Here is a 16,626-nt window from a genome sequence, read left to right as displayed (position 1 = left end):
TTGTCTTTTACAGTTTTCTAACCTAAAAATGATCCACTCTGGTTCTTTTCTTAGTATCTGAGGTTCTATAAGAAATCACCGTTGTGTGACCATAAGGCTTCGGAGCTTTGAAATAACAATATGAAAAACTTCCCCCTTCTCTTTCCAGGCATGAAAATCTTTGGTTAACTGCAAAAGAGTTAGGATGTCATCCTTCCCATTTCACTTCCAGCAATGAACTCTGCCACTAGTATTCTGTGACAGCCATGTAAAAACAAGAGACAAAAGTCTTCACATTTAATATGAAATAGAACCAGTGTTGTTCTTCAGAAATTTTGCTTGGTGTTTGGGATGCAAGCATGTGTTTGCCCCCACAAAGGGGGCAACTTGCCTCTAAGTTGCTCTCTAAATAGCTCAAACTAAAAAGATTGTGTCTAAGTCTGTGAACATATACTTAATTCCTATCCTTAGAAATACTCTTACCTTAAATGTAGAAGTTTCAGGGATTCCTCATCTAAATCTCTCTTCCTCAGGCAGCCCGGGTGGCTCAGCGGTTTAGCACCGCCTTTGGCCCAGGGCATCATCCTGGAGACCCAGGATCGAGTCCCACATAGGGCTCCCTGCATGGGGCCTGCTTCTCCCTCTGCCTGTGTCTCTGCTTCTCTCTCTCTCTGTGCCTCTCATGAATAAATAAATAAAATCATAAATAAATAAATAAATAAATCTTCTTCTAACATCCCTTTGTCATTCAATAGTATCATGAATGCTCTTTACATAGAATCACTTAAAATTATCCATTATTAACTATATTTTTCAATATATTTTACTTAACTCCTGAGAGGTCGGTAGAAGTGTTCTTTTATTTGGAGATCCTGCTTTTACTCTTCATATTTGAAAGCACAACTGTAACATATTCATTTATAATAACTACAGTGAGTTCTTCATGTGTGGAAGGTATTCCAAAATAAAAATTCATTGGATAATAATAGCTTCATTTACATAGCATGTGCTATCCTTAAGCCCTAGCCTGAACATTTTATAGATATTGATTCATTTAGCTTTTATATAGCCATAGGAAGTAACTCTATCATTGCCCATTTTGCAGATGACATAACTGAGACATAGAAAGATGCACCCAAGGTTATACAGACAGTAAATGCCAGAGCTGAGATTTTTAACTTGCTAATCTAGCCCCGTATTCTAAGCTCTACGCCAATCAGAAGTACTCCTACAACATTAAAGATTCAGAACCTTGATTTAAAAAGCAGAGAAGGGACGCCTGCTGCTCAGTGGCTCAATGGTTGAGCGTCTGCCTTCAGCTCAGGGCATGATCCCAGGGTCCTGGGATGGAGTCCCGCATCATGCTCCCCGCAGGGAGCTTGCTTCTCCCTCTGCCTCTGTCTCTGCCTCTCTCTGTGTGTCTTCCATGCATACATAAATTTAAAAATCTTAAAAGATAATAAATAAAAATAAAAAGCAGAGAAATGATATCTCATTAAAATCTGTTCAGGATTGTAATTATCTGCTTATGTCAAGTGAGAGCTAACGATCCTCGTGGTTCTGAATGATATTGATTTGGTAGGGGTGGAGGGAACGCTTATCTCTGTATGGGCCAATTTGTACAGTGAGACCTTAAATACATATGATCTGCTTAACTCTTGGGCAGCCCTGCTCAATTATCTGTATCAAGTTTATTAACGTCCATAACTATGTGAGTTAGAGAAGTAGCTACTGAGCAAGGACAAACATAAAAACCCAGAGTCACCTTTTCGACACAAATCAAGATGATTTTTAGAGTGAGAGTCTGTAACTTTACTCATTTAAAAATATGAGGGTACATTGAAGAAGCTTTGGAAAAAAAGAATGTATTGTAAGATTATTTTCCCAAGGGCTGCTGCTTTAAGACTTGTTGGAAGAAGGGACATACTGCCACCTAGATCCTGTCATTGTTGCCCAGCTCTGCTTCTCTGTCAACTTCGTTCCTTCCCCTCAAGTCAGCTTTATCAACCTAGTAAAAATCGCAGCTAAGTTTCCTTTATTGGAAACTTTCTGACTGTCTCTCTCATTTCCAATTTGAAAATTTCTAGAGGAACTTTGACCTATGTTGTGCCATTTGTCCAACCCTGGATCAGTCAGGTATGGTCAGGAAGACAGGGTCAGATAAGAACATGGTGGCTGGAAACAATGTTGGGGAGCACAGGAGCTCCCCGAATTAAAAGTGGCCTATTTCGAGACTGGTGGCCCTGGACAGGCAAAACAGGCAGGACACAAATCTGCCCCTGACCAGCTATGGGAGAGAAATTCCCGGAGTCTCAAGTCTGTTTACTCATACTAAGAGTAACAGTCCTGTCTATTTCACCAAATTGTTGTAAGAATTGCCTGAAACATGTGTGAATGTGCATAGTAACTTGAAAAATATTACGAAATTTCAAGGTATGACTGTTGCCATTACTATCTATAAAGGTAACTAAATTTCCCATTTTTCACACTGATGCCTGGAGTCAGACTGACACAGCAAGTGGTTTGAACAAATTGAAGCTCATCTAACATCACAGGCTGTGAGTGTACTTCTTCTCAAACCATATTGCAGTCCAGCTGTGCATGGTTATTACGCCAAGTTCATCAAGAGATGGTTGAGTTTCTCAGAGAGCAGGCATGGGGAAAGCAGAATGAAGCTCAGATGGAACGGAATAACTCCACCAGGAAACCCTGCTTAGCCTACCTTCCAGAGATCTTCCTTTTACTTCCTGAGCTCGAATTCACTGCTATATACCGGAGACAATTATCAGTTAATTAATTTCCATGTGGACAAAGATGACTGTTTAATAGGTCAGCTATGTGTCACCCTGCAGTGAAAACCAGTGACGGGAAGAAGGGTAAATGATAAAAGGGATCAATAGTTTGATGCCTCTCCTGAGTCAACACTAGATGTAGGGATTCAGTTGCTGTTTGGGTACCAACTTCACTGCTAATGAGTGATGAATGACTGACTCTCATAAATAAAGCTTGCTGCTTCTGTGCTACCCTTCTCTTCACACAACATCAAAGGGAGAGTCTCCAAATAAGTGCACAACTTACATCACACACTACAATTTCCTGAGCATGTTCCCAAATATGATTTATCTCAAATGATACACTTGCGGTCTATTAGAAATACTGCTGAACATAGGAGCCCCAGGTATGTGCCAGTGAACCAGTCCAGCGACCTTGGGAAATTCTCAGCCTCCACTTCTTCATTTATAAATTGGGAGTGCTAATATCTATCTCAAAGTATTAGTGCGAGGCTTAAATGCAAAGATTTATGAGAGATACTCTGCAAAATAAATGCTATGTAAATATGAAGAATTTTTCATAAGGTCCCTATGAGAATCCCATCAAAGGATGCAAGGGACATATAGAACCTCCATGCTTGCGCTTAATGAAACAGGAACTGGGACTCAAAATGTTCCAAAGACTTAGCCAAGATCACTCCTAGAGGCTCAAAGGTAGAGGTGTTCCAGTCCAAATTCACTTTACTATGTTGCCTTGGCAATGGTCCACCAGAGACAGATGTCAATACATTTTTTTGAAAATATACCCTTTTTCTATTATTATTTAAGCTAAGAATAGAAAATGTCATTAAAGACAAATGAGCCATCCCCCAAATTATGATAATGTATGTAATGTCTATGATGGTACTTAGGATGGTCCTAACCCTTATACCATCCCATCTCCCAAGGAAAGGAAGCTTGGTGCACCATCTGATCACACCCTTTAAAAAACTCAAATAAGAGAAGGATGGATTTTATCCAGAATTTTGAGCTGTTTCTTACATGTTCCTAGAGATCACCCCACTGGTCTAGTTCCTGACTTCATATGGCTGTGCTCAAATAGCCATCTCATCAACATTGATCTCAGAGGTTTAAATTAATTTTGAAGGTTGCAAAGCTAAGCACTTGTCTTTCTGTGTAGCCCTTAACTGCTATTTACCCACTCGGTTTGGGCACACTTGTGCTCAGGTGTACTGAGAGGCCCCAAGTGGAGATTCACCAGGCTTAGCATCATCTTCACCTCTCCTGCTAGGGAAGAATGCTTCTTCAAGCCAGAAGGATGATCTGGGAAGTCGCTGGCTCCCCAAATGACAGAAGAGAGTAGTGTAAGGGAGTCATGCTGAAACTGGTTTTAATGTATGCAAATTATTTAAGCCCATGGTACTAACTAATGCTGTATGTTCTAATCACCTGCCAAACCTGAAAACAAAGCTACCAACACTTGGCCCACCCCAGATGAGTGACACCAAAACACCTGAGAGCAGGGCCTTGCTTTCACTACTGCAGGCATTTTCCACACTCTTCAAATGTGATTGAGATGGGAACAGCTTTTCCTTTGGTCTCAGTTCCCAGGGTCCTTGCATAATAGGAGTGGCTCATTGTACTGAGTAGAATTTAAAATATACTGTAAAAGCATAGTTAGCATTTAACATTTTTCTGTGTTATACATTACTGTATACATTGTACATTTGTAAATATATTTACAAAAGTAGTGAGTTTTTTTGCACCACCACCACAGTGGGTACAGGTTGAGACTTAGGAGATGCAACAGGCATTCCTACTACATTCAGTTAGCTGAAGGATAAATAAGCACAGGAACTATAGCCAGCACATCACTCTCATCTCACTGGTAGGCTAGGCAGCTACCTAAGCATGCAGTTTCTTTGGCGCTCTCATCCATTTCGGTGAAGCCTGGCTATGGTAGATGAACACCCATATGTGCTCATCACCTTTATATGGAGAACCTAACAGCCTTTGCTTGTTGCAGTCCTTTACCATTCTGGTCACAGGCGCCCCTTTCCCCTCCCCATCACTCTCCCTTTCTAGGAGCAATCAGATTTTCACAGCACACGAGGTAGACACTTTAGCTTGTGGTAACCTTAACGCAGTAGTTTGAAGAAACTTGTGGTGTAAGAAGATCCATGGGCTTCTTAACTCAGAGTTCTATATACTTCCTAGTGAGTGAACTGTGGATAAGTATAGATTTGAGATATTTTGAAGAGTGACGTTGACCGGGTGAGACCTCCACCTTTCTGTCTACTATGAAACCTAATGCCCCAGGGAAGTTGCACTTTTGCAATCAAATGTAGAAGTGAGGTCCTGTGGGCTTCTACCAGTGAGAAGTGAGGTCCTGTGGGCTTCTACCAGTGAGTTTAGTCTTCTGCTTGGCTAAAGAGAGGCTCTTGTTTAGTTGGGCAATAGCAAGATAATTCAGAGATGCTTGAAAGCATCTCCATCGCTTCTCTCGGAAGCAATCACTTACCTTGTCTGAGCCCATTACACCACCCTGGCTAGCATCAGGAGAAAGTAGCCACGATCCTAAGGGAAAAGGCAGGACTATGGAGGGACCGGTAACACCAGTGTTAAACCAAACAGGTGCTTGGGTGGCACCGTCCTTTCAGGAACAAAAATTAACCTGGGTTTCTGAAGCTGCCTGGTCTGGCCCAACAACAGACTCCAAAGACAGGCTTATGAGCATCCTGGGCCTTGGTTCTTACTTGTCAAAGGGAAAAAAAGGAGTGTCCCACCCTCCTACATTCTACAATTGCTGTTGCAGCTGCAGGATCTTAGAGATGGCCCCTGCTGCTTCATGGCAAGAGGCCCTTCATAAACTCCAGTTGTCAACATGAAATCAGCTCTGCTCTGGGCAAAGGGCTGTTTCACTGTCCCAATATTTGCACTTGGCTAAACCACATCCACAGGCCAAATGAGCACTTTTTTAAAAATTCAATTATTTATCTTTCCCGACATGAGCACAACATGCCGGCTCCAAGAGTCCCAGGCAAAAATTTCATAAAAGCTGTAAAGTACAAATAGTCCTCTTTTAAAAGAAAAGGGGTGGGGCTCATCCTGCAGAACAAAGCCCCCCTTTGAAGACTAGTGATTCTAATTTGGAGCTGTTTCCCACTCCCAATTCTAAATCTGCATCATTAAACCATGAACGGAGTGAAGAGTAATAATTGTGAGCGAGCCGAGTATTTCTTAATGATTTTCTGTCTTATACCCAAAGCAAAAAAGCCAAATGCTTACTCAAAATCTGCGGGGGGAGTCAGGGTGGGACTTGGGTTTTGCAATTTCTTTTTTTTTTTTTTCTATAGTCTTTCTTCTTCCACTGAAAGTGTCTATAAAATTTTTAAAGGAAAGTAGGTTGCTAAAATGTACTTAATTTGCCATGATAGATTGAGTCCATGCTTCAGTGACTGTAATTGAATCTGTGACCTATTTCTTTAGTAAAGTAGAAATAGTCTCTGGGGTTTTTGTCACTACCATCTTTTAATGAAATTCAAAAAGACTGTCAAAATGTCTACACTTTTTCTACTGGTTGTTAATGTTATTACTTTACAATTTGTTACTTTTTAATTAATCTTAATAAATGTGTACACACTCTACCTGGCTGTTGGAAATGCTAGACATTGATTCTTCACTGTCAGAAAGCAAAACAAAATTAAAAGGCCAGAAAGGATGGAGTGGCCGGGAATGGGGTGGGCACATTTTAGTTCCACTTTCAAAAAACACTTGCAGGCATCAGTTTAGAGACTCTGTCCTGAGAAGAGGGGTACACGCCGTGTCAGCAGCAAAAGGCTAAGGGGCTTCCCCTTGGCCCTCCTTGTGCTGGTGCCACCACTAACTGCTCCAACATTGCTTATGGGCTGCAAACATGACAAGCCGACAGCCTCGGGGAGCAATATTTTATTGACAAAATGTAAGAGAAAATATGTTTGGCTGCTTTTAAGCAGTGGTGTAGGAGGGTGTTACAGAACCAGATGGTTCAAGTTAGTCTTTCATTTGCCAGGATGATGGGAAAATGCTGCGTGCTCTACAACTGAAATGGTGGTGGCCGCTCTGCCAACGGGTGGTTAGCTGTGGTTCCCAGGGGCAGTTGCTCCTCCAGAGTCCAAAAGGCCCACAGCTCCAAGTGAGTTCATAGGTTCATGTCCTGCAGTCTCTGGAGTGGGACTGAGGAACATGCCTTTAGGTCTTTGCCATGGTCGTATCAACAGGCAAGTTTTGCAGTGGTTTTTAAATATTGCCCCAGACCGTGGCATCAGTGTCATCTGACCTGTTGAATCAGAAATTCAGTAGCTGGAATGGGGTCCTGCAATCTGTGGTTTACAAGCCCTCCAGACAGTTTAGATTCTCACTCAAGTTTGTGAACCACTGGGCTAGAAAAAGGAGTAGGGGTGGTTGGAGCATAGTGGTGGGGGTACATGGTGGAAAATGAATCACATCAGGATCCAGTTGAGAATCATTGGTTGTGCCTCTTCTTTCCCAAATATATTCAGGGCTTCTCCATTGCTTTGCCTTTGATCTTTCCTCTGGCTAGAAGGCATCTTCTCCCACTCCCCCTTTTACCTCTTCCCAATCACTGCTTTTCAAAATCATCACCATTTTCTAAGGTTATTTGGTGAATCCCTTATCCTATGAAGTCTTGTCTGACTCTTCCAGGAGGCTCCAGTCTAATCTGTCTCTTCACTGAAACCCCAAGGCTGTCACTTTTCTTGCTGCACATATTTAGCTTTGTTCCCATTGGAAACAAAACTTTTAGGGGAAGATGCTCTTTCTGGTCATTGATGTATCCTTATAATGCCTATTATGGAACAGAGGAGATACTAAAATGACTTTTGAAACCTAGATTTATTCAGTGGAAAACATAGACAATACCCAGCTTATCCAACTTTGGCCTGGTAAGCACTTCAATTCTTCCCTTTGTCCAGTATTCCAAGATAGATCTCCATTCATGGACCAATAGATGGATTTCTAGGTAGGGATGTTCTCTAGACACATCTAGTGGCTCCGTTTCACACACACATGCTATGAAGCCTGCCAGGTCTCTTGCTAAATGCTCATTACTTAGATATAATAAAATACAGCCTTTTTTTTTTAAAAAAAACTATATTCTAAAGGAAAAACACATAAAAGTTCATTTCAATGCCCTATCATAAGTAGAGAGGCATACACAAATTTTATTGCAAGCACAGAGCACAACCTTCCTTGTACCCCACTCTGGAATTATAGGAAAGGTTGTTGGAAAAGATGTCTGAGCAGTCTTGAAGACTGAGGAAGAATAGCCAGGTAAGGAGATATAGAAGAATGTTTCAATAAAGAGCAATGCAAAGGCATGGAAGTACAAAATAGTCTCATGTTAAGAAGCAAGAAGGGCACGGATTTCAAGTACTCTGGCATTACTACAGCATAAATGGTTAGTTGGAGACTGGCAAAAGATAAGATGGTATCACTGACCTGAGGATCAGATCATAGAGGGCTTTGTTATCTATGCTAAAGAACTCAGAATTTATTTTAGAGGACTTAGGGAACAGGAGTAGTGGTTAGACTTGCATTTTTTAAATTTTATTTTTAATTTTAATTAAATATGTAGTTAATGTTATATTATAGACTTGTATTTTAAATAGATTACTCTGACTCCAGTGGTGAAGAGGGGTTCAAAGGAATGAGGCTTGATGGTGATGAGATCCAAGGTGAGCCCTGGGCATTTGCAGATCTCCCCAGGGCACAGAGAATGGGATTCACTCTCAAACCAATTAGAACAATGAGTTCTATCTCATTAGGAGCAAAGCCTGAGTAGAGTACAGTTATTCTGCAACACAGCAGGCGTGCTCCTAGTAAATGGAATGGAAGACAGGCTTGTTTGGATAGGAAGGGCTCACCTTGTGTAAGTGGCCACACCACCCCTCTCATTTGATAAGGATTTCCAGCCTGTGCACTTGAACTTCACAGGCCATAATGGCTCCAATGGGCAGTCCTCGATCATTATCATACTATCCACAAACCCCCAGACAGACTGACTTGGACTCGTTACACTTAGTCTTGCCAACCACATTTTTATAATTTCCTAGCAGAGTTCACCCCATCAACCAACTGATGTCCATCTTTAGATACTTTCTTAGGACAAATGCTGGAAAGGAGGTTTTTTCAAGGACTTGCTCTTTTTTTTTTTTTTGGCTTATAAACTGCAGAAATTTATTTCTCATAGTTCTGGAGGCTAGAAATCCAAGATTAGAGTTCTAGTACCATCAGGTTCTAGTGATAGCCAACTACCAGGTTGCAGACCACCAACTTCTTACTGTATCTTCACATGGCAGAAGGGCAAGGGAGCTTTCTCACCTCTTTAATAATAATAACACTAATTCCATTAATGAAGGCTCTAAGGACTTGCTCTTCATGTTGAAATTTAAACCACATGTAATAATAATTCCAGCACTGCTGTGTTCAAGTCCTAAGGAGCAGTCTGCTCCCACAATCAGGCCCCCGAGGTCCTAGATTTGTGAAGAGAAAATTAAGAATCCTGAAGAATCTTATCACCCAATGGAAAACCAATGCAACATTTCCCAGAGGATTTTGTGGTTTAGGAAATAGCACCTGTATTGTTCTGCTGACTCATCCTTGTGATTACAGCAGTACTGGTGTCATCTGCAGTAGCTCAGGGTTAACATCTTGCTCAAGATAACCCATCTTGCTAGTAAAATTCCAGAATGTGAACCTAGAACATGGCCCTTACTGCCCTGCTCTGCTCTCCACATCACACTGTAACAGAATCACTTGACTCAAGGTGGTTGGAGGAAGGAAGATGGTCAGAGAGATTGAAGGAGGCCCTCAGAAAAATGGTGAAGATGGCAGGTTGTGCTTTGGCACCACTACCTGCCCCTTTTAAAATCTCTATCCCCGGGATCCCTGGGTGGTGCAGTGGTTTAGCGCCTGCCTTTGGCCCAGGGCGCGATCCTGGAGACCCGGGATCGAGTCCCACGTCGGGCTCCCAGTGCATGGAGCCTGCTTCTCCCTCTGCATGTGTCTCTGCCTCTCTCTCTCTCTCTGTGACTATCATAAATAAATAAAAATTAAAAAATAAAATAAAATCTCCTCTTGTCTCTGTTTCTTTAAAAAAAAAAAAAAATCTCTATCCCCTAAGTGGTCCATCTCCTTGGACCACTTTCCAGAGACAAAGTGGGGATAATGGGCCAAGAAAGCACCGACCTCATATTTAATTGATCTGAAACCCCAACATCTATTCAAATTCTAGTCTAGCTTCAAGGCATAGCACAAATCTATAACCATCCTTTCACTCATGGAGCTTAAAATCACTTACTTTACCCTGGAATCTATCAAAGCAGATGGCAGGCAACCCAGTATTTAATGATGTCCTGTCACCTTGTTTACTATTAGTCCTGCCTCATGGACAATACTAACAACTCAGCTATCCAGAAAACAAATGCATCAGAGCTCCTGAATTTTCCAGATAATTGAGGATTTTCTTCCTAGGTCCAAGCTTTATAAAAAGTATAAACATTTTGACAAGAAGCACATTTATGGTGTGTCTTATGCATCTGCCTTTTTAAATAGGATGTTAAGTACATCTTTGTCCACCCAGTACTGAATTGTGCCTCTTGTACTTAATGTCCTCACACTCTGAGGCCTTTTGAGTATTATCTATTTGTTTTTCAAATCTCTCCTCTCTTATTTCCAGAGGTTTTCAGCCATTAGTGTACGTGTAGTAAGAATCCAGTATCTTCCAATTTACTGCTCATAAAGTGCTACAAGCTTGAACATGAAAGAGTCATGTTTGTTAGACTTGTAAGCAAAGTATGAGTAAATAGGTCTTCAGTTAGTGGTACTATCTCACTCTTTAAGTTGATCTCTTGACTATTTTTTAAATAGCTAAAATTTCCTAGATAGCTGAGTTCTGGATAAAGGAAATGTTCCTATCCACTAGGTGTGGCTTTCCATATCCATTAGATAATGTTTTCTATAACTTCCACAGTGTCCAACTCAATGTGGAGCCCACAACAGACATTGAACAAATTGCTTTTGATTATACTGTTTTCAAAGTGTCTAACAATGACCAAAAGATTCTTTGCACTAGCTGCTATTTTGATTGCTCCTGGGATTTCATGGTGTAGTAAAACATGAACTCAGCATGGTTTTAATTTTGCATCCTTGTAAGCTGACTTAAACTCTTTCTGGAATGTGGTTTGGTATAAGCAAACTATCCTGGAATAAAAACTACAACTTCCAAAAGGACCATGGGTCGAGTAACCCTTACAACTAGTGACCTGAGAAAGAAGAAAATAAAAATGGCATCCAAAACTTGGTCCAGTTTTGTTGGTATTTTATTTCAACTTTTTGTGGACAGAATATCAGGAAATATCAAGGAATGACTGCAGAAAAGGAAAATATACTGAAGATATCACATCATTTTATCAAGTGTAGAGTATCAGTGAATTTTGGAGATTACAAAACCTATACAGCCCCTACTGCAGTGATGACATTGGTGACTTCTGCCTCCTGAAGTGTTTGCCCACCCTCCTCCAAATCTTTTCAGCATCTTTGCTTTAAGAAGAGGCCTAGAAAACACAGCTTTGAATCATCCAAATGCCATAATCTGGGAACTCTTAATAACTACATGGTTAGACTACCATATTTTTGCCCTGAGGTACTGATTTGAGTCTTCAAGGTGGCATTCTGCATCCTTACCTACTGAGATCTCTATATGCATGTGTAATTTGAGTAAACAATGAGACTACTGAATTAAATTCCTCCCTTTAAATTAGCTTTAATACAGAAAGGGAGGAGACAGGGTGGTTATTATTACAGAGATCAAGTAATTAATTTTCTAAGTTCTATGAAATATTGAAAGAAATCATGCAAATGAATTTGCAAACAATTAGAACAGTAAGCACTCAAATAAGTGTATTTATGGAAAAAGGAGATAAAGTGAGTCTGGGTCACTTCATTAGTCTCATGCAATTTCTCCATGCTGATAAGAGTGATATACACATGTGATTGAAGTGGTAAATAAAATTTCAGTCAGACGTTGAATAACTGGAATTCAATATGGCTAGATATTGACTTTTTTTAAAATCACTTTTAGAAAACATATTTTGTTCAATGTCATTTTAGTCCAATCTCATATCTAGGAGAAATTGTGTTAATAACCATAATTTTCTCCTCCTACATTTATATAAGATTACAGGGTTTTCAACTTGCTTGATAATCCAGAAACACCGCAAGAACCTCCGCCTGGAAATCCATCTTTTTTGAAAAACAAAGGTTGAAACAAAAATGTTCTGAGGTTAATTTTCCATTAACTAGAAAATGTAACCCACACAAATAGCACAAACCCTTAGTATGTTAGATGATCAAGTTTTAATCAAGGTTTATTATAGTATCACTTAAAATTATAAGATATATATAAATGTATGTAGAAACATCTCTCTGGTTTTGTGCTTCAAATATTCATACACATGCTCTCAAATGCTCCAGCATTAGCATTAGTATCAAAAAATATCACCTTTGAGAGGAAACATTATCTACATATTACTCCTGTAGAAGTTCTGGATTTCTTCCACATGATTTGAAATAATTTAAAAACTATAGATCTAGGGTGCCTGGGTGGTTCAGTCAAGCATCTGCCTTTGGCTCAGGTCATGATCCCGGGGTCTGGGGAATCAAGCCCCACATTGGGCTCCCTGCTCAGTGGAGAGTCTGATTCTCTTTCTCCCTCTGCCCCTGCTTGTGCTCTCTCTTGCTCACTCACTGTCTCTCAAATAAATAAATAAATAATAAAATCTTTTAAAAAATAAGATAAAACTACAGATCTATCAGGATCCAACCTTAACCCTGGGGCAAGATTTCTCAACTTCTACACTACTAAGATTTTGGACAAGATAATTCTTTGCTGTAACAGTTACTATCCTACACACTGTGGTATGGTTAACAGCATCCCTGGCCTCTAGTGAGATGCCCATAGCTTGTCAATAAGCATGTGATTTTTCCAAATGTTCCCTGGGGGACCAGAATCTCTGATACAATATAAAAAGAGATTTATAGTCATGGCATAATAAAAAAGAGATCATGGCATAAAAATAAAGAGATCCATCATATATAGTAACTGATAGCCTATGGAGTAGGGACAGAGGACCAGAAGAAAGAAATGAGTCGTACCAAAAGAAAATATTGCTTAATTAAATAAAGACCCAATGGAGACTAGAAAGAATGTCCATACCCTGGTAAACACCAAGACATAATGAACGTCAAGGATAATAAATTAAACAAAGACACAAATCAATAAGTAAACAGGAATATCTAGGCATGAAAAGACATAAAGCAGAATTTTAGCTTCAGATGTAACCAAGTGAACACCAGAAGATTGTTGAAAATTTTCCTATATTTGAGGTCAGTCATCAAGAGGAGTCATTCTTTGCTTGAACTTTAGAGGTGGGGTCCCTGACACAGGGAAGCCTTCCCTTGCTGGACCCATGCTCAGATTCTTGGTCACAAACTCAGGCAACACTTAAGCCAGTGCTGCTCCTGACTATTCCTAATGGACTCTCCTTTACAGGAACCCCCAGGAAGATGCTCTATTAGCCACTATGTTGCCAACAATGTTTTCATTGATGGCGGAAGTGTCATTTTAATCTTCAGGAAATGTTAATCTTTACTAAGATTTTATCTTCATTTTTTATTAAGATTGAATAGATTGTTCCCACTTAACTAGGCATTCCTATTTTCTAATTTCCTCATAATGTACATTGCCCATTTTCCTACCATTTGGTTCATTTTTCAAGTTGGAATGTAGCTGCTCTTTGAGAACTGTCAGATGTGTTGAGAGAATGGACTTCTCCAGTGTGTATTTTATTCTTTGAATTTGTTTCTGGTGTTTTGCAGAACCAAAGCCTTTTATTTTAATGTGGTCAAATCCTTCAGACTTTTCCTCTCCAGTCTCCAGATATCTTATCTTTTTTAGAAAGGTCTTTATATCACTCTGGGATTATGGTATTCTTAAATATCTAGTTTCTAGCATAGCCAAAGCATAACTGATGACAAGGACTCAGATGCTTCTGACCCAATGATCAGAAGAACCCTGGGAACAGAATGACATTTTTAAAAGGGCTAAATATGTAAAACATGAAGATTATATAGGCCAAAGAGCAGAAAAATGGAAACTCCATAGGTTTATAAAGAAGCCTTTGTTGAGCTTACATATTATTTGAACAGATCAAATTAGAAGGACAAGGACACATACACTAAGGTCCTATAGTCAACTAAGCCACCTATTTTTAATGGTATATTACGTATGCATGTACACACACACACACACACACAACTTTCAACTTAATGAATCAAATTAGGTTGTTCTAAGTGCTTAGAAAGAGAAAGAACTCTGCCAGAAACTATAATTCTTCCTGATTTGGCATGCTTTCAGGTAACCCATACCCACACCCCATTTTCTTCGTGATCAACTGTGGCTCCTAGATTACAAAGTCTCTTGGTTCCGAAATTCTACAACTATCCATTTCATTCTCTCCCCTTCCAGTGTCATTCATCCAGAAAAAACCCAAATTACACCCCTCTCCCCATGATCTCAGCCTTGTGACTTACCTTTCTGGATTAAACCTCTCTTGACTGATAGACCTTGCTTGTCTGGTTTCAACAAGTTCAGATCCCTCAGTTTATACTCTGGCCCCCAAGTCCCACTCACTCCTGAATGACCAGGAACCATTGTGATGTTTCATCTGAGAGTCTCTATTGAGATGCAGGCAGATGGCACACAGGGATTTTTGCTCCACCACTCTAGGCTCCTGCAAATTGCTGAACACATAAGAGATTTATACTAGGAATTATAATAAGAATAGCTAACATTTATTAAGCATTTGCTATGCACCTTATGGTATTAGGAACTTCTCATGTATTTTCTTATTTATTCCTCACAAAAACATTATGAAACAGGTGAGATTCTTATCATCCCCCTTCCTTCAGGATAAATGGAAGTCCTAAATCAAAATATGAATAAAAAAGACCTTTCGAAAGGAGGGAGGGGATCCATTTTGTTCACTGCAAAATAAACGGTATGGGAAATAGTTCTTTGTTGGAAACCGCCTGTCAAGAACAATGGTAGAATGAGAACAGACTCTTATCCAGAACTTTTCAAAATGTAAATGACTGACGTCTGTTGTCTACCAAACTCCGTGAAAAAAGCCACCTCCCTTTGTGAGAAGGATGAAGGATCCATCCAGAAAAAGTAACAGGAAGTGAAGTAAAAAGAAGGGTAAACAGATTTAATACTTGCAAATAGGAGAATTCTTGAAAGAAGCCCTAGGGAGTGTTAGGAGTGTTAGGATTCCTTCTAAAATAGGCCTCAACAGCTATTACTACTGGTGTTTCCTGGGCCAAGGACTACACCCATTCCAGTGTACACACATGGGAGGAAAGACATGAGGGAGCACTGACTCTTTCTTCTTGTTTTCATGTGAACTAGAAATAATTACTGTGATATGTGAGCTTTTGAAATTTCTTTAATTCTCCCAAGATGATCACTGTTTTTGTTAAGTCTTGTTTTACTATAATTATTTTCCTATAAGAAAAAAAATCAATCAGACCCTCACAATAAAATGATATGGGTTTTTTTTATTTAATATTTTTAATGTTTTTATTTAAATTCCAGTTAGTTAACATACAATGTAATATTAGTTTTGGGTGTACAGTTTAGTGATTCAACACTTCCATACATCACCCGGGCTCTTCATGTCAAGTGCACTCCTTCATGTCCATCACCTATTTCACCAACACCCCACCCACTTCCCCAACAAAATTATTTTTTTTGCTGATTTTGGAAGGTGGCAGAAAGGGCCAAGAGGACAATCCTGTACCCTAATTTACAACTGGCTTAGTGGGTTAGTTTTCTATTACTGTGTAACAAATTATCACATATTAAGCAGCTTAACATGGTTAAATTTGTTATCTCACAGGTTCCATGGGTCAGGAGCCCAACCTGTTTTAAATGGGTCCTCATAAGACTTAAAGACACAAAGTTGGCCATCTATATCCTCATCTGGAGGTTCAACTAGAGAAATACCCGCTTCCAAGCTCTTTTAAGAGGTTAGAAGAATGTATTTTCTTGATGCTATATGATTGAAGTCTCCGTGTTCTTGATAGCTATTGGCTGAGGACAGCTCTCAGAACCTAGAGGCTGCTCTCAGGGTCCAGAACAGAGCAGTCAGTAGAGGCAGTTTACAACATGGCTGTTCGTTTCTTCAAGGCTAGCAGAATTTCAGTTTCTTCCTTCACAAAGGGCTCACCCAGCTTTTGACGAACTCGCCTGATTGTATCACCCATGATAATCTCCTTTGGATTAACTCAAAATCAACTGAATTGAGACCTTGACTACATCTTCAAAATCTCTTTACCTTTGTCACATCTTTGTCACATCATGTAACCTAATCAGGAGAGTAAAGGGTGTAAATACCAGGAAGCAGGAATCTTGGGACCATCTCAGAATTCTGCATACCACACCTGCAGAATCAGGACCCAGATGTTAGAGGATGTGCCATTAAAGAGCATGCCAAACCCCTGATGAAGGCACAGAGAAGGCACAGAAACAAAAAGGAGGAAGTGGCTCATAGATGAAACAAAGAAGGAACCTGCCTGTCAAAAGAACCCTCTTACTTGCAGTGATCCACTAGTTAGAGGGAAGGGAAGGGGTGGGGGGGCGGGGGGTTCTTGTAGGGATTGAATACTCAGTTTCCAGATGAAGGTTGTCTGCTACATCTGGCTACTCATTCTAAGAGGAAGCACATTGCTGGCAGCGCCCAGACCAGGGAGGGTA

General features: G+C 40.0%; 1 protein-coding gene across 4 annotated transcripts in view; it reads right to left on the bottom strand.

Moving 5' to 3' along the window:
* Positions 1–14,584, bottom strand: part of LOC144314396 (uncharacterized) — a 128,679-nt gene extending 114,095 nt beyond the window's left edge. For 3 of the 4 annotated variants that reach the window (XM_077898449.1, XM_077898452.1, XM_077898454.1), the window contains exon 1: positions 14,403–14,584. In XM_077898449.1, the coding sequence (XP_077754575.1) occupies positions 14,403–14,523 (121 nt within the window). In that variant the 5' untranslated portion in view covers positions 14,524–14,584. The remainder of the gene's footprint in view (positions 1–14,402) is intronic. The other variant, XM_077898453.1, reaches the window with a different exon arrangement.
* Positions 14,585–16,626: the final 2,042 nt, after the last annotated feature.

This window comes from Canis aureus, chromosome 5 (assembly GCF_053574225.1).
Source record: "Canis aureus isolate CA01 chromosome 5, VMU_Caureus_v.1.0, whole genome shotgun sequence".
Lineage (NCBI taxonomy): Eukaryota > Metazoa > Chordata > Mammalia > Carnivora > Canidae > Canis > Canis aureus.
Note: the sequence above shows the minus strand (reverse complement) of the source record. Positions and strands in the feature narration are given on the sequence as shown.